Raw genomic sequence first — 21,753 nt, 5'->3', positions numbered from 1 at the left:
GCACCGCCCCCACACACTGCTCCCCGGGCGCCTGTCATGACTGCCCACTGCTCACTCAGTGTGATGGTTAAAAGATGAGGGCACATTTCATTGTGTGCACCGTGTGCTGTGCTGCAGTGAATCACAATGACAATCACTTAATATCTTCATATTTTGTTGCAAAGGGGGGACTGTAAACATTAATTTCCATTTTTTTGGAGAGGCAATACCTTCATATTTGTTTTGATGTATTGAATGACTGTAAACATTATTTTTCTGTAATTATTAAGATGCAAAAGTGTGGCAAGACATTTATGGACATGCATTTATGCATGCATCTCTCTCTCTTTCTCTTGGAAAGATCTGAACATCACTTTAATGTAAAGTCTTATGATGCCATTGTATGATATATATGGTGTGCCTACAGACATTCACAGTGTTGTACAAGCCTACAAAGGGAGCTGTGGATCTCATTACACCTTCAAGTTGGAGAGCTAAAAAAAGCCCTTATAGTGCAACTACAACTATCAAACACTATGAGCTTTTTATGTTTGTGAAAGGCAATTTTTGATCTGTTGCTCAAATTGAATGGCTGCTGGATGACAAATCCTTGCCAGGAGTGATTTGGCATAACCTCAAGCCTCATCACTGTCTCTTTTCTCATCCTAATTCTGATGTGATTGAAAGACCTTACCCTTTTACACCCCAGCAAGTTGTACGAATCAATGCATGCTTTGCCAGGCGTTTAATTACGACCATATCTAATATCTTGTAATTTAAGGCATGTAAATGTAATTAAGCAATGACCATGTAACAGAAACATTATCCCCGTGGCCCCATTGATCATGTAACACTGCTAGTGGTCTCATGTAGGGTTGCACATGTAGGTAAAACAAAGGACATGGGTATGAGACCGCCTACATTTTGTGGGCTTGTTCAAGGAGCCACCAATAAGACATCTGACTGCACCATCCCTACATCAGTTGCTTGACAAGAATACAACACTCTTCCTTGAGTTTCTGGATCGGAATCAACCGTGGAAATCTATTGGACCTGACTGGCTTCATACACATTGGAAACAACTGGCAACTTTTCTTGACAGCTGATTTTTCACCTGACCAATTACCAGCCAAGGAGTTAAATGCTGTCTGCCGCACACTGAAGTGCCGCACACTGAAGTGCCGCACGCGGTGCTGAGTAGAAAACTCATTGAAATCAGCTTTGAAGGTAAGAAACTCACAAAAATTGCATAATTATGCTGCACTTACTATAAAGCCCAGATTCACGAAAAGCCTTTTAGCTCTGTTATTTCCCCAGGGAGCAGACTATACTTCAGATTTTATGCTTGTATTTGTTGTTCCAGAAGACATTTGATAGACGCTTTTGTGGTCTCATACTAAGCTATCCTGGTGCTCAGGGGTATCTTGGACTGAAAAAGCTCATGCAGGAGCACTGATCCCTCTCAAGAATTCCATACGAGCCTGCTGCACAAATCCAAGTGTGCGCAGAGCAGGGTTTAGCTAACAATACAGCAATAACAATAGTCTAATATTGATATAAGGCATAGTTTTTTATGTAACCCCTAGGAACAATTCCATTTGTAGGCCACATTCACTTTCAATTCCTCACCAAGAGCCTTCAAGCACATTCTCATTTTCAATTGACAAAGTTGGCAAAGTTACAGCATCCGTGAGAGTACATTCTGTGATCCAGAGTCCATTGCAGGGAAATGGTAAAGAACAAGACTGTGTAAAGGCACAGTTGTTGTTTGTATACTATAATTCCAAAGTGAAAATATTGAAACAAACTATTGTTTGATTTGCTTATCATACTCGAAGAGTCTTAAGTATCTCATTCATTCATTAAATTGTGTCACAAGAGAAATTAGTGGCAATACCAATATATTTCAGTATATCAAGCCACACTTGTTTTGTCTGTTTGTATCCACAATTATGCAGTTATTTTTATAGGTTAAGTCTATTTTTCTATTGTTTTGGTTATTTAACAGAGTGACCTTGTCTTTTACATTTAAATTATGTATTATAAGTTTAATTATGATATATGTATATACAAGATATGTAGTATGTGTGTAGCTATTTTTGCCAATGTATGCATTTTAGTATGCAATATTGTTGTAAAGTGCAATCATATTCAATGTATTCACAGCGCATCACTTTTTCCCAATTTTGTTATGTTACAGCCTTATTCCAAAATGGATTCAATTAATTTCCTCTAATCAGAATTCTACATCAGCCACCTAATCTGAGGAATCAGGGGCCTTAGTCAGAGAGGTAACAAAGAATCTATGGTCACTTTGTCAGAGCTCCAGAGGTCCACTGAAGACAGAGGAGAAGCTTCTAGAAGGATAAAGATCTCTGCAGCAATCCGCCAATTGGGCCTTAATGGTAGAGTGGTCAGACAGGAGCCATTCCTTCAATAAAAGACAAACGGCAGCCTTCCTGGAGTTTGCCAAAAGTCACATGAAGGCCTCTCAGACCACAAGAAAATTCTCTGGTCTGATGAGACAAAGACTGAAATCTTTGGTGTGAATGCCAGGCCTTTGGAAGAAACCCTGAAGCATGGTGGTGCATTATGCTGTGGGGATGTTTTTCAGGATAGAGGGAAAGATGACTGTAGCATCCTGGATGGAAAAACTGCCCCAGAGCGCTGTTGAACTCAGACTGGGGTGACGGTTCAGCATTCAGCAGGACAACAACCCTAAGCACACACCCAAGATATCAAAGGAGTGGCTTCACAACTCTGTGAACGTCCTTAAGTGGCCCGGCCAGAACCCAGACTTGAATCCGATTGAACATCTCTGGAGAGATCTTAAAATGGCTGTGCACTGACACTTACCATCCAACCTGATGGAGCTTGAGAGGTGCTGCAAAGAGGAATGGGAGAAAGTGGCCAAGGATAGGTGTGCCAACATATTAAAAAAAATTGAGGCTGTAATTGCTGCCAAAGTAGTGACAACATATTGAGCAAAGGATGTGAATACTTCAAGTAAAGTATGTTGTCATTATGGGGTGTTGTGTGTCGAGAAAAAAAAAAAGAGTTTAATCCATTTTGGAATAAGGCTGTAACATAACAAAATGTGGAAAAGGTAATGCTCTGTGAATACTTTCTGAATTCTTTACAACATATGTATCCAAGTTGTTAAAGACAGTTACTACTGTTCCCACCCCCTACCCACCCATCCACCAAAAAATGTAAGAAATATTACTAAAATGTTACAAAACTGAACATGATTCAAAACACTGTGGTTGGGCTATAGAGTTGAGGATGTATTCAGACTGTCACCCAATTATTAACACAGTGTTTGTGTGAGACATAACATTCAACTGCAGTTTGTGTCTTGATTAAAATGTGTTTCTGCTACATTCTGTCTTCTGTAGATTCCTTTTCTGGATTCTGTGTCTGAAAACCTCAGTCTGGAGACATGCCACCAGCAGTGGGCGGGCCTGTGGGCTACACTCCTCCAGAGGGGGGGTGGGGCTGGGCTATAGTTGTAGGCGCCTTCATTTCCATTGGCTTCTCTTATGCCTTCCCGAAGTCTATCACAGTCTTCTTCAAAGAAATTGAAGTAATCTTCAATGCTAGCAGCTCCCAAGTGTCCTGGATCTCTTCTATCATGTTGGCAGTCATGTATGGTGGAGGTGAGCTACACATTGCACAAATCTTTTGAAGACACTCTCTATCACATCCACAGCAGTGTAGCCATCCTCTGTCTACCAGATGTTAAGAAATCTTACAATCCTCATACAGCCCAAAGCTCCATTCATGTGCAAAATGAAGTCATGGGGCAGAAGATGACAAATAAGCATATTCTCTGAAATGGCCTGAGTGAAATGGACATCATTAAACAAGAAAATATGGCAGTGAGCAACAGTATGTTTCCCTGGAGTTGGTATCTGGGTCTCTTCACTGCTCAGCTGTTTATTCTGCATTAATTGTCCAGTGTTAACTTTGTCTCACCTTTTTAACCATTTAATAAACTTGTTTATTGGCCGGCTTATGATGAAATTTTAGCTGGAACAATTTGACATATCACCAATTGCATACATGGAATTTTCAACATTTAGATCTCATCCATTGAGGTGTGTAGCATTGCAAGCCTTGCAACAGGTCAGGCAACGGGTCAGTTTTCTTCTAGGCATTCACTGTTTAAAGGGACATGGTCATGTGTCCTCCACAAGATTTGCACTTTCACTAGGCTACTAGTACAAACAGTACATATTGTTAATTTGCTTCAATTATTAGTTGGTAATCATCTAGTTGAATACTTGACAGATTCGACCACTGCTCTTTTTCCAGAGGGCAATATCTTATAAACCATAAAGTTTAACACAGCATGTTCGTTTCATTTTAGCCACACATTTATTTATCAGCTTTCAGTGTATTTGTTAGGCAGGACCTCATTGTCCAGTCTACACGGCAACCACTTTTTCAAGATGTGATGGTGGTTGTCCATATTGATGCTTCCTCTAGCTGTTTGAGAATGTACCAACACTTTGTCGTCTTTTTTCCAGCAAATGAGTCTGGACAGCCTCTAAGCAAAAACTGTCACATTTCATTTGGTTCCCTTCAGCAGTGTCAGGTGTTGGCAGAAAGGCTGAAGCATCCTGAACGTAAATTCAAGCCCTGTTTTTGTGGGCAAGAATCCAAAGAGAGACATGCCTAAAGTAAAACCCAGTCTGCCTGTCTGAATAACTGTTTATAGGCATGCCTGATTTACAGTTCATTGTTAACAAGTTCACTAAATGAATACCTGTTTGATGTGGAGCAACTATGGATAAAATGACAACAATGTGAGAGAAACCACATTATTTTATCTTATCTTCCTAATCTCCATTTGGTCCCTGGCACTGGTGAATACACAGGCTAAAACATTTTGCAATGTGTAAAAAAAATTAAGCTTGTTTGGGGCCACTAAGTTATTTAGTTCCTCCTCAGCAATGTGAACATGTGTTCATGCATGTTCCTGATCAGTCCTTCCCGCCTTCTAACAAAGTAACCCATTGATTGTGTGAATGTGTTGTTCTCCACATCCCAAGCCACCTCTCATGACATGGTTTACTCACGGCATTAATACTGTACAAATCGAAATAATCTGCACACTTAAGGGGGAAAAACATTTAAAGCACTTGCCGTTCTTGTTTGAAACTTCATAGCACAATCATCCATTGGCACAATATAATAAAACTACAGTACAGGCCCAAAATTTGGACACACCTTCTCATTCAATGTTTTTTCTTTATTTCCACAACCAATTACATTGGTAGATTCTCACTGAAGGCATCAAAACTATAAATTAACACATGGGGAGTTGTGTGAAATAACTGAAAACATGTTTTATATTCTAGTTTCTTCAAAATAGCCGCCCTTTGCTCTGATTACTGCTTTGCATGCTCTTGGCATTCTCTCGATGAGCTTCAAGAGGTTGTCACCTGAAATGGTTTTCCAACAGTCTTGAAGGAGTTCCCAGAGGTGTTTAGCACTTGTTGGCCCCTTTGCCTTCATCTGCGGTCCAGCTCACCCCAAACCATCTCGATTGGGTTCAAATCCGGTGACTGTGGAGGCCAGGTCTCCACTTTTTGTTAAGTACATACCTCCACATGTGTTCATTCATAGTTTTGATGCCTTCACTGAGAATCTAATGAATGTAAATGGTCATGAAAATAAAGAAAACAGAAAATGAGAAGGTGTATCCAAACTTTTGGCCTGTACTATAGACTGACAGGAGTACATATTATTTTAGGAAGTGTGGCTCACAGCCCTGTGAGCACACTTCACAAATAGATGTAATCACACCTGTGATTCACCTGTGATTTATCTGTACTCGAAGACTACGTATAGAGACCAGCCAGTTCCACACTGCAATGACAGCCTGGGCTATTTTTGTGATGTTTCCAAGGTGGCAAGAATCAAACACAGCAACAGATTTTAATGGGATAATTTTTCCCACGGCAGTGTGCTCCCATATTTCACCCATCAGTTCATTAAAATCAGTATGCTATGTTGACGAATCAGCTCTTTATATGCAGGCAGATTACACACTGTAAAACATGCAAAGAAGGTAAAGACGCGCAACCTTCATTAAATTTGACCCGTCCATAAATATGCATCTGCTCTGCTTGAGTCCGATTCACTAAATAAACAATTCCTCTGAGAGATTTCACATTGTGCACCCCTAAGATTTTACAGCAAAATGTGTCACGCTGGCCTCATTTTCCTGAAACAGCCTCCTGTGTTTTCTCTAAAATGCTAATGTGATTTAAAGAGTGACATCACACTCTACTTTCAGTTTCTTTGCACACTGTTGCCGCCCGTGATAAATTCAGTGAAATTGCTGCAGTGCACCAGGAAAAAAGAATTCCACAACAAGCAGCAATTATTAGAATTCTGCCGCTCCCGTGTTATTTTAGAAGTGCAGCTCTAGGCTCCTCTAGTGGTCAACTAAAGATATGTTGCTATTTGCAGAGGGACTTTTAGCTGTAACAGCACAGCGTCATCATGCACTAATAAAAACTGTGGTTCCTTTAGTTATTAACATGCTCGTCTGTGTTATTCCCCAGGTCCAATAAGTAGTATCCTGGTGAATAAGTATGGAAGCAGACCCGTGATGATTGTGGGCGGCTGTCTCTCAGGATGTGGAATGATTTTTGCCTCCTTTTGCAACACGGTGGAGGAATTGTACCTCTGTGTAGGAGTGGTGGGAGGTAAGTTATCAAACACCAGCAGGGCAAAACAGGACCTCCTACATACAATGCTGATGACTTATTGCATTATAATCAAAAATGACAAAACATTCTTGTAAAGGAAGTTACTGTCATTTGTATCACAGTGATTTGTTCTTTGTCCAGGTCTGGGACTGTCATTTAATCTCAATCCAGCTCTTACTATGATTGGCAAATATTTCTACAACAAGAGGCCCATTGCCAATGGCCTTGCCATGGCTGGAGCCCGTTTTCCTCTCCACACTGGCACCACTGAACACCTGGTTCTTTGACCAGTTTGGCTGGAGGGGAAGCTTCCTGATCCTAGGTGGTCTGTTGCTGAACTGCTGCGTGGCAGGTTCACTCATGAGACCAATCGGCCCCAAGACTCATCCTGAAGTGAGAGGAGATCAAGAGAGAAAAAGTGTGCTGCAGGTGATCAATGGTTTCATCGACCTCACCCTATTCAAACACCGTGGCTTCCTCCTCTACCTCATGGGCAATGTGGTTATGTTCTTTGGCCTCTTCTCTCCACTAGTCTTCCTCAGCAACTATGCCAAAAGCATTCATATACCAAAAGAAAAGGCAGCATTTCTGCTTTCAGTACTGGCCTTTGTGGACATGGTGGCTCGGCCTTCCATGGGTCTAGTGGCCAGCACCAAATTGGTGAGGCCCAGAATACAGTATTTCTTTGCTTTGTCTGTGCTTTTCAATGGGCTGTGTCATATGCTGGCTCCTCAGGCAGTCAACTACATGGGCTTTGCTCTCTATGCGTCTTCTTTGGCTTTGCCTTTGGCTGGTTGAGTTCTGTGCTCTTTGAGACACTCATGGACTTGGTGGGAGCTCAGCGCTTTTCCAGTGCTGTGGGTCTGGTGACCATCATTGAATGTACACCTGTGCTGCTTGGGCCACCATTGCTAGGTATGCCAGATTCAAGCAATAAAGCCATGTTTCATGTTTTAACAAATAAATTGGTGTAGACAGTGCAATGCTACCAATGCCATGAACTATGTCATACCCTGAAATATGCTTTATTGTCTTCACTTTCACAGGGAAATTCAATGACATCTACCATGACTACAAGTACACATACTATGGTTGCGGAATTATCTTGATTGCTGGCAGTCTTTTCCTCTTTACGGGAATGGGGATCAACTACAGGCTCCTGGACAAGGAGGCCAAAGAAGAGGCCAAGGGCTCCAACCCGGAGAGTAATGGTGAAGTGTCAATTCCAACCAATGCGTCTAGAGAGAGTGAGGCCAACAATGATGTGATTCCAACTGTGGCGGAACTGGTGACAATCGCTGAAGACTATCCAATGTCCATTATCCAATGTTCTGCAGAAAATGCATCAAACACAATGAGTGATAATGGCAATGACCAGTCCTGAAATCCTTCCATTCATGTACTACTGCAATCTCATGGTGTTACATTGTTCTAATACATGTTCTAATCTAGTTTAGAAGGTTAATAAATTATATTTTTAGATAAATCTATAGGTTTGTGTCAAGGCTGAATACAAGTAACTGAACTGTCTAAGCTGTCTTTAAAATGCATATCAGGGGGAGTTTGCACTTTTTTATTTTTAATGTTTTCTCGACCGTTTACACAGTATACATTGTTCTATGCATGAAATTTGTCACATTTTCATGTTTGTCAATGAAAGAACGCTGGATGATTTTGAACACTGGCTTTAAAATCACTTTTTTTGAGTTTATTATTATACTGAATACTGAATTCTCTCCTGAAATCATTGGAAAATGGTGGACCTTGAAGCCTTTGTTGCACCTTTACTATGGGTTGTAGTAGCCTAGTGGGTAACACACTCGCCTATGAACCAGGTTCAAATCCCACTTACTACCATTGTGTCCCTGAGCAAGACACTTAACCCTAAATTGCTCCAGGGGGGGACTGTCCCTGTAACTACTGACTGTAAGTCGCTCCGGATAAGGGCGTCTGATAAATGCCGTAAATGTAAATGTATACAGCTGTCTCTTAATGGGTTTACGCCTGTATTATTCTGTGTACTTCGTTGTTCAAGAACGTCCTGTCTTATAAAATAATTTTATGCCCCTGCGTAAAGACATTGTCTCGCGCCAACCATTATGCGCCAAAACAGTTGAAACTGCTCAATGAAGCCATCGCTCTGGGTAGGATAAAGTGCTCTAGTGAATTAAATGAAAAGGGCAAATAAGAAATATTGTCGTTTTAAAGCACGACGTGGCGTGACGCTGAACTCGCCCCCGTAACTCTGCCTCGGTGGCTGTAACGGGAAGAGGCAGAGGCCGCCAGGTCTGACAGGAATCAGAATAAAAAGAGCGGAGCGCTCCGCACTTTTTTTTTTTTTTTTTTTTGGACATTTTGTCCCTTGCTGAAGACGTGTGCTGTCCCTTGCTGGATGCCGTGTTGAAAAAACGGCTCCGAGCTTGGTCGGTAATCGCCAAGTTTGCGTTAACAAGCGCCGGAAGAACTCTGGGGAGTTGGGTTAGCCTCCAGGCTAACGCTGGTGGGTTTTTATCCCCCCCCTCGCCGTTGCGCGACGGCGCAATGCGCGTTTAGATGGACAGAGAGCGGGCTTTCAACTTCAACCTGCTGCGGCCGCCGAGGAAAAGGGTGGGTCTGCTGTCAAGACTCGACATTTTGCATCAGGAATTAACTTTGACGCGCATAAGGCACATACTGTATGCGTATTTTAGCGTGGGCTCGTGCTCATGAAAATACATGTATTATAAACGCTATAAACGGACAATTTTTTTTCCCCCAATTTATTGTCCATAATTTTTTTTTTATTGTTAAATTCCACAATTATTAACTTACTTGCTACTGTTATTTCAGAGAAATCCTGAACCGGCTTTTTAAATGACAGAACTCTGTCCTGGTAACTATGTGGTATATTCTGTGTTTAGATGGATAAAGAGCAGCCTTTTAACTTCAGCCTTTTGCTGCCACCGAGAAGCAGCCCTGGGCAGGTTTCTACTGTCAAGCCCCAGGATCATTACGACAGCAGCAGTGGTCACGGTTTCGAGTCCCTACAAGTAGCCGGGCATTCCACATAAACACGAATGTCTTTATGTGTTAGTTAACTTTACTAAATTTACTAATTTTACTACTTACTGTTGTCCGACATTAGGGCTCCAGCACATGTTTTAATCTGGAGACTAATGCATCCAAAGTAGGAGCAAAGTTCTCAAACACCGGCACGATTTTGCCTACAAAAGCCACCAGGCCAGGTAAGTGATGTCAGACACATATAGTTATTTAGTGTCTTTCTTTGTCTTATTGTCTTGTTTTGTTTATTTTATTTTTGTATTGAAATATTTGTACTGATTTTTAGATGTTTCTAAGAAGATGGTTGTATTGCCAATGGAAAAAGAAGAGGTCTGTGTTTATTTTTATGTATATTTCTAGGCATAATAATGTATATTTGATCAGTGATTTACAGATTAAGAAGCTCTGTGTATTTTGATTTTATCCATCAGATGATGTTAAAATCCAGTCACCTATATTCAAAGCTGTTTGAGGAAGCTGAGAAAATTAAAAGTTGGAAGTTGAGAATAGACTCAGAGCTTTTGCAGAGAGACAAGAAACTTCAGGAGAACAAAATAATGGAAACCCAGCGTAAGGCTATTCAGGAACTACAGGTATTCACAGATTCGTTAGAAATCGAAATGGGTATAAAAAACAACATTCTCATCATTCTAAATTATTTCTGTTCATGATGAAGTTTGCCAACGAAAGCCTCAGTATGAAATTAGAAGACCAAATCCATGAAAATGAGGATCTCAGGAACAAGTTTGTTACATGTTAACAATGATTAATGTTATTATGCAGCAGCATAGACAAACATAGACATAATTTTTTTTCTTTTTTTGTACTTTTACAGAAATAATTCTACCAGAAACTTGTGCAATATACTGAAAGACACGTTTGAAACAACTGCTGAGAAAATGATTCAGTGTAAGTAGAATGAAAGCATGTCATATATAGTTTTGCATTTAAGGTCATATTTATTGTAACAAAAGCAATTCTTTTTTGTTTTAGTTGAAACTGAACGAGAAGAAACCCATCACATTTTCATAGAATGCCATGGAAATATTCAGGTATTGCTGTGAGCATAAATGCAGTTAATGCAACTGGCGTATACAGTTCCATGTGTGACAGACATTTCTGTTTGATTTTGTGCATTTCTTTCTGAATCTCTTGCAGCACAAATTGCAGTTGCTTTGTTTATAGGTGGATGTAGATTTTGCTTCATAGCGGCATTACAGCGCAGATTTATTCATCATACTTATTATTTTATTTATTCGTTATACTTTCAGGGGATGATTGCTGCATTTGAAGGCCTTCGAATTAAAGCTGAACATGATCAGAAGGAAGCATTAAAAGGTATTATTTTCTATATTTTGTATGCATTGCATTGCATTTGCCATTCCATATACCAAGACACCTCAATTAACAAACTTCCGAAGAATTTTAAACTCAGAATACTGCACCACTAAAAATAATAAGTTTGTGTTTTAACATTTTGCTGAAGATTTCCAAGGATGTCATTGGAATATCCTTTTTAAAAATATAGCTGCTTTGATCCTGCTTGATTTCAGAATTGTAAGCATAGTTTTCTTATCATTACTTTTTGCCATTTATACAGTAAGAGAGAGTCTGCAACAAATTAAAAACCTTAAAGAGACATTTGAAAAAGAACAACAACAAAATCAAGATGAGGTAAATATATTATACCTTGAGTATACCTCAAGTTTATGTATTATAATTATCATGCACACATCAATTTTATGGCACTTGTTTTATACTTACAAGTTTATAACAATGAAATGTTCTTTTTAATTTGTAAGGTTGTAAACCTTCAGGGTAAACTTGCTCATAAAGAAAAGGAATTTAAGGAAATCTTGTTCAGCTTTCAAGAAACACAAGCAAAATGCACACAACTCTGTGAAGCTTCAGGTGTGACATTGTAATTTCCTCCCTCAATATTGAAGTAGACCAGTATGTAAACATATTTATCAGTATGTGAATATTGTTTTCTTTTAACATAGAGCAACAATTTGAAATGCTTCAGAGTTGTGAAAAAGAAAAAGAAATCCTTGCACAGAAACTAAAACTAGCAAACGAGCTTCAAAAGGAGAGTAAGGTATGAACTTGTTTATCTTTTCTGTTTGCAGTTGCATACCTAAAACCAGTCACATCTTCACTCTGTATTCAGCTCTGTGGAGTTAAACCCCCTCTGGTCATATAACAGATGTTAAAAACTTATTTGTCTGGGAGCTTTTTTGTAGTGATTTGTTATCTTATATGTCTCAAATAGTTGAAGAACAAATAACATTTTTGTCAGTTTCCAATTGCATGACATAAATCGCATGCACAGATCATTATCATGCTGAAAGAGGACACAATAGTTGGTCTGCAACAACATGTGGATAGGTTCTCTCCCCACAAGCATCAGTGGGCATAGATGTTTTCCTCAAACCACTTTTGGTAGGTCGTGACCATTGCAGTCTGGGAACATCCCACAAGACTTGCAATTTTTCGTTGGCTAACCCAACCCATTAGCCATCACTTGTCAAAGTCACTCAATTTTTTTAAGCTTGCCCATTTTTTCTTTTCCAACATATTAACTTCAGAGATTAAATGTTCCCTTTCCACCAAATACACAGTTATGTACAACTGCAACAAGATAATCAATGTATATAATTAATCAGTGTATATGGTTACTTGGAAAATATTAGAAGACACCTTATAAGCCTATTAAGCAGCACCTAATATTTTTCTCAAGGAAAAAGAGAACAGCATTGCCCATACTTTAGATGTCCACAAACAGGAAAATGCTAAGATCCTTGCTGAGAAAGATAACAGGTTGACAGAACTTACCAAAATCAAAGATCAACATCTAGAACAGATTGCTGTAATGCAGGAGACAACACTATCATTGCAATCTTTACTGGCAGCTGAGACACAAAGGTGTGTTTTAACAAAATTTCCATATTCCATTTTTTTTTATCCAAAATGCCTTTAAATATATGATTGACTTAATATTTTCATAATAGGGTGGAAAACCTTGAAATCCAGGGTAGCACGCTCTCTGAACAGCTCAACAATAAACAGGTGGAATTAGGTGAGCTATTATTTCATCAAGATATGTCAGAGTTAAAATAAAGTGATTTGTCTATATGCACATGTAGTTCATAAGTGTTATGTTGTAGTGGCAGCAACAGAAAAGATTAATGAAGCAGAGAAACTAATTCATCTCCTGAAAGAAGACATGGTGTAGTATATATTCTTTACACTCATATATTTTTACAATAATGAAATCTCTAAAAAATGTTACAGAAAATATATGATATTGCAAATATCTTTAAGGATAAGAAAACTTCAGCTATCAGGAATCTAGAGGAACTGATGCAGGGAGAGGCAGTGAAATGTTCTGAACTCACCGAAGAGCTTGAAACGAATAAGGTGCTAATGAAAGCATGCTTGGATTTCTTGTTTTTGTTTAAGTCTGATCATTATATTTCATTAGGTTAATTAGAGTTAAGTACAGTTAATAAGTAATGAGTTGCTGATTCATACATAAAATGTATGTGTATGTCAAATATATCTGCATACATGAAAATGATTTACATGAATATTTAACAGCTTTAATATTTCATTTATATTATTTTGTAATGTTTTGACTCAATACAGTGTAAACTTCAAGAGGTTCAGGAACAACTCTCATTTGCATTATTGAAGGAGGAGAAGTCACAAAAGGAAATAGAAAAGCTGAAAAAAGACACAAAAATATATGAGTACGATTTTCTTTTCCCAGTGAATTATCTTTTATCCATTATCAAATATTTAGAAATTTTCTTCCACCAGGGTGAGAACTGTGGAACTTATGGAAAGCATGCATAAGCTTCAGTTTCAGAAGCAAAGTATTGAAAAACAAGTTGAGGGTGGAGTATCAGAGGCAAAGACGCTTGAATCTCTTCTCAAGGTTTAAACTTAACATTACATTTAAAAAATTTTGTTGCAATAATCAATTATCATTTTTGATATAAAATAATAATTACACTATATGTATGCCATTTATGACCATAATTTCTATATAAATGATATTTGTGTAGAAAGCTTCCAAGTTTATGGTGTAATGGTTACTTTGAGCAGGAAAGTAAAGAAAATGAAGAGAAGAAGAGGTTAGAAATTGAGTGCCTTCACAAGGAGAATAATAACTTGAGGTATAAGTCTGTCATGTGTTATACATTTGTATTTTACTTTATTTATTATCTGCAGAAATTATACTTAATTATACAGTGTTGAAAAGTAATTATATTCTAATATTTTATCACAATTTCACAGAGTGGAATTAGAGTCTTTGAAAAAAGATATTGAGATGTACCATGAAGAGGCAGAGAATGTTAAGAAAAAAATTGAGTTTGTAAGTCATCCATTTTTACAGTTAGTTAACAGATTATGTGTCCTTTCACTTTTTCATGAAATATTTGTGTGTGCTTTTGTGAAACATCCAATGTTTGTTCTATCAGTTTCTCTAATAGGGGTCTGATCCTGTAAGATTGAATAACAAATTTTAAATAATTCAAACAAGACAGTGACACCTTAGAGGTTATGTTGAAAGAAAACTCAAGGGATCTTTTTAAACCTCCCATGACTTTTTTTTTTAGCTTTTATTAGTGGTCCCTTGATACTGTAGCTGAATATTTATTCAGGATATATTCATTTCTCCAGGATGCACTGTTTCTTTGTCTGTAGCTTTAAATACTAATGAGTAGGAGAGAAACAGGATGAGGAGAGCAACCTATAGAAATGAGGGCGCATTCACAAAAATTACATAATCAGCACTATTCACCAACAACGTTTGGTGCGGACAGGAAGTTGTGTTAGTGTTTTTATAGAAAAAATAAAATAAACCCCCTGGTGCTTCAGAGACTTACATGACGAAACAAAAAAAAATAGATCATTTTTACATCTAATCACTGAGCAACTGCAATACTTCGCTCGTTTGCAAGCCATGATGGTTGGTGGAGCTAATGTTTTAAGGGAGGGGTGGGAAATTCTCTGGGTGGAAAAGCATGAGATAGGAAGGTTACCTTTCCCCGTATGAGGTCATCAGGGCCCAAATTTCATATCTGACATTTGAGCTGCCACTCTCTGAATGGTGAAGCAGAATGGCCAAAGCACTCTTTATACATATCACTTTTCTAGCCACTGCAGGACCATAGACGGGCTAGGGGAACTCATATTAATGTTAAATAATCTCACGAAGTGGAAGTTTCATGTCAGGGGGCCTGTAAATAAAAGTTTAAATGTTCCTGAATAAAACGTTATATTTCATAGCTTTAATAGGGAATTGTTATGATTTGATCAGATTAGAATGAGTATATCATGTTTTTTCTGGTTTTGGCATTTTAATAGATGTGAAAAGGCAAGAAAGTATGTATAAAACCTCATCCATCTTATTCCTCATTCATATTATGCAGTACAAATATTCTTTGTTAAACTATTTTGTTCAAATGACAATCTACCATCATCAATAATGATTATGCATTTTCTCTCCTAAGAGTAAAAGCTCACAGAATGAACTGAGTAAAAAGGACCGACAAATCAAAGCTTTAGACCTGAAGGTAATTTCCTCAATTACATTTGTTATTGTATACTGGTTTACAGTTAATTGTTACACATCATTTTCGTCTTTACAGTTGGAAACATTTAAAACTAAACTGGAGAATAAAACTAAAGCTCACGAGGACTGTCAGAAAGAGGTAAATATTGAGAATGTAAGCACAATTAAGTGCAACATAGATGAAATGGTTGCAACTGGTTTGAATATCAATGCTGTGCCTTGATGTATTTAGAACAAAGTTCTTCTGACTGAAGTAGCTGCTCAGAAGGAAAAACATAAATGTCTGCAATCTGAGGTATTATTAATTATTATTAATTCTAACATACATGAATATTGCTGTTGTCAGTCTCATAGAATTTATAATACTCTGTATGTGTGTTTTCATAAACCTCAGATAAATGCACTGAAGCAGGAGTGTCAAAAATCTGAAAAAGAGATGCAGGCAGTTCAGACAGAACTCAGAACAAAGACAGCCTCAGAGGCTGAACTCCAAGATGAGGTTAGTTAATAGTTATATTTCTGTCTCACACCAAGATTGCTCTTATAGTAATTAAATTGAGTATAAATCTATTCAAAATGTGTATGCTTTGATATAGGTGCAAAATTCAAGCAATCTGAATCTGAAGCTCTGAGGATTAAGAAGAACACTGAGATTGAATGCCAGCATAAAAATATCTGACATGGTTGCTTTACTGGACAAGCACAAGGTTATCTACATTCAAACACATTGACTATATATAAACATATACATTCACTACCAGTCAACAATTTGGCTGCATCTTCTCATTTAGTGAAAGTGAAGCAATTGTTATTGTGAAACACTGCATGTGTCCTCTGCCCTGGGTGAGCAGTGGGCAACCATGACAGGCAACCGGGGAGCCGTGTGTGGGGATGGTGCCTTGCTCAGCGGCACCTTTGCAGATTGGCATTCAAACCTACAACCTTACGATTACGGGTCTGTTTCCTTACCCGCTAGGCCAACCACTGCCCCTGCATTGCCTTTTATTAAAGTATAGAACAAAACTGAAGACATAGGACTATGAAATTACACGTGATGTTGTGTAATAAATAAAATGGCTCCATCCAGTCTCCATAACCGCCACTATTGTCCAAACTATTGACTGGTAGTGTATTGTTCCTCATGTTTGAGAGCATAAGGTTGTCTTTTTCAGAATCAGTATGACAAGCTGGTTGAAGAAAAAGTTGCAGAGCTTGAACTGAAACAAAAACAAGTGACTGAAATTACTACTATTAAAACATCATTAGTAAGTTACCATTATTTTTTTGTGCACTGTAAATGTATCTCTTGTATACTGTAAATAATGTTTTTTTGCAGGAGCTACAGTTGTCTCAGATGCAAATTGAAAACGGACAACTGAAAGAGCAGCTTGCAAATGAGAAAAAAGAAAAGGTAAAACTTGAAAAAAAGATAAAAGAAAGATCATTGAACTTTTGGGGCAAAAATCAAGTTTGACTGCTTTTAGGATATTCTGAAGCAAAGGTTTGAAGAATTGGACAAAACCTTGGTCTGTCAGAAAGCCGTTTATTTGAAACAAAATGTAAGTGTAAAACACATATTTGTGAGGCTCAATTCACGGCATCAGCATTTCCTACAGTGGTATTGATGCCCAAAATATAAATTTTGGAAAAAATACTTTTCACCTGTAGGGGGAGCTCACACAGCATGTGAGCTAAGATTGTGTGTTTTATAAATACATATATAAATTATTCTTATTTGTTTAATTTCAGGAGAACCTGGAGCAAGACATTTTGTCTTTAAAAAAACAAACCAAGTCCTTGAAAAAAAAAAAGCCTAAAGACTTGGCAGACAAACAGGTAATGCATCATTTGTTTACATTTGTTTCTTATTAAACATTTAACATTTTGATTTTGTGGTTTTTTTTCCTTAGATATTTGAAAGTGAGAGATGTTGGAATATGTCAAATACTTCATCGGCCAATAGATCAGTGTTTGAATTTTCGAAAGGAGTAGAGACTGATTCGTCCGTTGGGACATCATCAACCAGAAAGGTTCTTTAAAAACTGCTCATAGGCATATATACTGTTGAATATTTGCATGTCATTGAGTTCTGAATTACCCAGAATGCAATTTTTTTGAGCGAGTGGCCAGATATTCACTTCTACAGAGGAAATGTATTACTCACTTACTCACTCGCTATACTTAACCAATTAGTGCCCGTTCTCAGGGTCGCAACTGCCAGAGTCCATGTCGGGACATTGGATGCAGGGCAGGGAGCCAGCTCACAACAGGGCACACACTCACTCCTGTGGTCAATTTAGACTTGCCAATACATCTAGTATTCATGCCTTTGGTTGGCTAGAGGAAACTGGAGAGCCCGAAGAAAACCCACAACAACACAGGGAGAGCATGCAAATTCTGCACACACAAGGTCCAGTTAAGGACACACAACCTTGAATTTGTGAGGCCACGTTGCTAACCACCATACCACCATGTGACCGTCCAAAGTATATTACAATTCTATAACTGAATTCTTATCAATTCTTATTTCTTTTTTCACCTGAAGGACAATGACCCTCATAAAGCTACTTGGGCTTCACACATTAAGGTTGGAGCAACACCTCGAATTAAGGTATCATTTTAAAGAAAATGAAATGAATGAAATAAAGGACTACATGTACTCCTATAATATTATCCTGATAATAATAATTGTTTTTGCCTGGTAATTCAATGTTTTTCAATTTAAATGATCAGTCTTTTAGAGTACGTACTCCACCTTCTACTGAGAAAACTAAGCCATGGAGAGCAGGAACCTTACAGCTAGATCCAAAATCAGACAGCTCAGAGCAAAACGGATTACAGGTAAATTATTCTTTGACAACAATACATTTATTAATTACAAACACTCAAAATGAGGTACAGATATTGAAATTGTACTTGAAAGTACAGTATTCAAGTAACTCACAACACTAAAGAGGGAGGACCCAGGCGCAAGTGGAATACAAATAGGTTTATTAGGACAAACATATAGGGCTCCACTTTGGTAAGGGGGAAGTGGAAATGGGAAAAGGAAAGGTCTCACTCTCACAGGGACAATCCGCTCTCACACGCCACCTCTAACACATGGCATGACATTTTTACATTTACACATAACCAAGACCCTGAGTCACACCAACTCAGGCCACGACTCCAATCGTAGCACAAGGGAGGATCATTATATTAGATAAAAAATACTTTGGAATGCTTACTATATGTCATTGTTAATTCAATTGAAATTCAATTATTTGAACTCTTTTGAACTTGAAATAAGTAATCACAATAGCTTTAACTTTCCTATTGCAGGCCTTGTCTCCTAATACTAACATGGTACAGACTAAACATGGTGCTGGAACTGGTCAGAAGAGTGTAGATGTGTTAAAGAAGGTATTTGTGTACACCATATTAGTTGCTAACTATGAAGCAATATTGTTCATGTTGATGTATTTTTTGTCATCAGTCAAAAGTCATATTAAAAATGGTCTTAATTATAATATAAATAAACATTAATCAAAGTTCAGCTGAAACAGTAACTTGCTTTCCATTTGTAGTAATGGATTACAGTACCTGTTGGTTTACTATATTAAATCAGGAATCATTACATCATACTATTTAGAAGCTTGTTTTTAATAATTGACTATTACTTTAGACACAAAGCCCAGCTATTCACAAATCACCAGGAACAGCATTAAAACTTGCTGCAATGAAACGATTGAGAGATGCTGGATGGACCACTGTGATCAATTCGGACAGGAAGAAAAAGAAGAACAACCGAAAAGATATTGCTTAAATTTGCTAGAGCACATGATTTGAGAAACATATGAAGTTGTTTCAGTTTATAGTGATTTCTATTCAGTGAGTAGTTGTTCAATAGTCAACATTTTCAGGATATGTTAAGCTTCCTTTTGACAATTTTACAATTTTTGTTATTTAAATGTTCTGTTACATGAACCATTGTTCAAAATTAGTTATTCCAGAATATATATTTACTTAATGTTTGTGTGATATGACAATAGAGTCATGTTAGCCACCATCTCAGGTGAACTGATTTCATTGCAATGACACACTGCAGAACAGTTGCAACTTATCTTCTCCTCAGATGAAATTGTAGACTCCACCCATTGAACTGTTACTGACTTACACGTGGATGGAAAAACAGTTATCATTTTTCACTGATTAATAGAACTAATAAATAAACGTTGTGCATTTATTTAGTACTCTCAGTTACTCTTGGGTAGTTCAACATGTCAACTTTCACCTGTTGACACTAAATGCATATTCCACTGTTCTTTAACAGTGATAATGAATTTTAAAATGATGGGACAACAATATGAATATTTTCTGTAAGGACGAATCGTTCAATGGTCTTCAATTGATTTAAATGATTGAAAGGTTGAGTGCCCATTGCTACGGGCCGTCTCCTCATCTTCCCGTAAAAACTCCAGCCGGAACTGTGTAGGTCTTGAGTCAAAGGGTATGTGGTGAGAATGAAGTTCCTCATTTATTGAGGGGTTATAAATCTGAGGGCCATCATAAAGTCCGCCAGAAATGATAAGCGTATCATCGCCTGGACTAAACTGGTCCACTGAAAGCAGAACAAAGGACATTAGAAAGTTATCTTAAAATGTACTATGTGATTCAGTGTGTGATTGAACTCGTGTTGTCGAACCTGTGTCGTCTGAGGTGTTGTAGAGAGGCTCATGGGAGAACTGCGTCCTTCTGCGTTTGCAGGTGCTTAATGCGTACATGAAAACTCCAAGAAGAAGCACCCCGAGAACAACACCGAAGAAAATAGTAATGGCTCGTTCAGAATCACCGAGGCCCGCTGAAGAACCTGTAAAACACGACTCAGTTACCAGTGGCACCGGTGGTGTTTCAGATGAAGCACTGTGCTTGTAACAAGGACATGGTCATCACCTCCAGTAGATGGTGTGACGGTCTCGTTGTGAGCTTCTGTAATTGATGTCGATGTGCTGCTGGCATTTGTGGGGACTGTTTTTGCCGAGGTCGTTGCCGTTTGCGGTGTCCCGCTCCCTGGAACCGTGCTAGGATTAGACGTCGTGTAAGGCGTGGATCTGGTGGCAGCGGTCGCCCGAGTTGAGGAGGGCCCAGACGTCTGTGCTGTCTCAGTGGAGGCGGAGATGTAGTCTGTGGTTGTGCTGTAAGTGTCACTGTGCTGGGAATGGGTGGGAATGCTTGAATCAGTCGTTCTTGTCGAGCTTGCCGTTGTCCCCGCCACTGAGGTGCTGCTCTCACTTGTTGGTAAAACATGTGTGTTGTTGTCCTTTGCCGTATGTGTATTATTTGGTGAAGTAATTGCTATTGGAGGAATTGTAGTGGCTGCCGATGTAAGCCACAGACTACTGAAAAGAAACAACGCTGGCCATAACACGCCCATGATGTTCCGCTTCTTTGACAGACCTGAGCAGAATAATATGATAACATTGTAGAAATAGAACTGCAGACATCCATACACTTAATGTAATCAAACGTTTGGTGCTATTGCATGTATTTCGTTATATACACACACACATGCCAAAATAAGTGTTAAAAGTTGGAAGTATAACACAGTGTAGTACACACTGTAAAACATCACGGTGTAAAATAGAGTTGGCCAAATGAATAATTTGTTGGCGGTTGAACCACAGGCGTTTATTCACACTGAACCCACAGAACCTGTCCGCATCATCCTTCTCAGCCTTTTCTATACATCGATTACATATGTAGATTTAAGTAGGTATATTCACTTTAAGGTCCTTATTTTATCAAATCAACTTGTTTTTCTTCTTAAAAAGATGGGCTATTATTAAGCCCCAAGGGCTAAAGAAACCTCTGTTAGCATGCAGCAGTATTTTCAGTCGGAAAAGTACCTCACAGCTTTTGTATTTGGATCGTAACATATAAGCTGAATCCTGTATGCCGGTCTTCATTACAAAAACCTACCTTGGGGGAAAGAAGAGCGACTTTCTGAGCAGATCCTGAAACTTGGCGCTGTGCTGCTCTTGTTACTCTTCTTCTTCCTCTACCCGCCACTCCCTGTAGGCCAGAGTCTACTGCACAATTCTTTTGCGTCACTAGCAGGTAAAAAGGCGGTCCTCTGCTGTGCAAATTTCCTTTGTGGCTGGCAGGTTGTCAAGGAGACGTGGTTTATTAGCCACATTAACCCTTCCTTTCTTTATTTACAAAGCTAACAGTGACGTTTCAGCGCCAGGTTTCAAACTCTGAACCAGTAGAAACAACACTTTTTACTTCAATGAGGTGTATATAAATGTTGGTAAATCAGCCACATCTTTAAAACCACTGGCAGGAGTGGACATCAAGGATTATTTGGGTGGTTTTTATGGCACTAGTTCTGAGATGGGACACGTTAAGTAGCAAGTTGTGAAGTGTGAAACACAAAACGTGTCC

The 21,753-nt window shown here is 38.5% G+C and overlaps 3 protein-coding genes and 1 pseudogene across 3 annotated transcripts; 3 read left to right on the top strand and 1 right to left on the bottom strand.

Annotated features, from left to right (window-relative positions):
* Positions 1-3,421: 3,421 nt before the first annotated feature.
* Positions 3,422-8,088, top strand: LOC114800992 (monocarboxylate transporter 1-like; annotated as a pseudogene).
* Positions 8,089-9,257: 1,169 nt separating this feature from the next.
* Positions 9,258-15,962, top strand: LOC114800991 (synaptonemal complex protein 1-like). The gene is made up of 25 exons (XM_028998935.1): positions 9,258-9,311; positions 9,605-9,733; positions 9,829-9,928; positions 10,033-10,076; positions 10,178-10,339; positions 10,423-10,490; positions 10,582-10,655; positions 10,740-10,798; positions 11,018-11,084; positions 11,347-11,420; positions 11,549-11,657; positions 11,750-11,844; positions 12,487-12,671; positions 12,758-12,825; positions 12,914-12,975; positions 13,071-13,166; positions 13,395-13,498; positions 13,569-13,686; positions 13,857-13,927; positions 14,049-14,127; positions 15,269-15,331; positions 15,407-15,469; positions 15,563-15,625; positions 15,725-15,829; positions 15,927-15,962. The coding sequence occupies exons 1-25, from the start codon at positions 9,258-9,260 to the stop codon at positions 15,960-15,962; spliced, it is 2,148 nt and encodes a 715-aa protein (XP_028854768.1).
* A 43-nt stretch (positions 15,963-16,005) lies between these two features.
* On the top strand, positions 16,006-19,135 carry LOC114800989 (synaptonemal complex protein 1-like). Its single transcript, XM_028998933.1, has 10 exons — positions 16,006-16,037; positions 16,503-16,595; positions 16,667-16,741; positions 16,815-16,889; positions 17,080-17,166; positions 17,241-17,360; positions 17,876-17,941; positions 18,064-18,171; positions 18,652-18,732; positions 18,995-19,135. The coding sequence occupies exons 1-10, from the start codon at positions 16,011-16,013 to the stop codon at positions 19,133-19,135; spliced, it is 873 nt and encodes a 290-aa protein (XP_028854766.1). The 5' UTR covers positions 16,006-16,010.
* On the bottom strand, positions 19,136-21,421 carry LOC114801073 (integumentary mucin C.1-like). Its single transcript, XM_028999029.1, has 4 exons — positions 21,289-21,421; positions 20,263-20,766; positions 20,015-20,179; positions 19,136-19,930 (listed from the first exon to the last, which is right to left on the bottom strand). Exons 2-4 carry the CDS (start codon positions 20,741-20,743, stop codon positions 19,704-19,706), a joined length of 873 nt encoding a protein of 290 aa, XP_028854862.1. The 5' UTR covers positions 20,744-20,766; positions 21,289-21,421; the 3' UTR covers positions 19,136-19,703.
* Positions 21,422-21,753: the final 332 nt, after the last annotated feature.

The sequence above is a fragment of the Denticeps clupeoides genome, chromosome 12, assembly GCF_900700375.1.
Source record: "Denticeps clupeoides chromosome 12, fDenClu1.1, whole genome shotgun sequence".
NCBI lineage: Eukaryota > Metazoa > Chordata > Actinopteri > Clupeiformes > Denticipitidae > Denticeps > Denticeps clupeoides.
The sequence above is the reverse complement of the archived record's forward strand: the minus strand, read 5'-3'. Positions and strand labels throughout refer to the sequence as shown.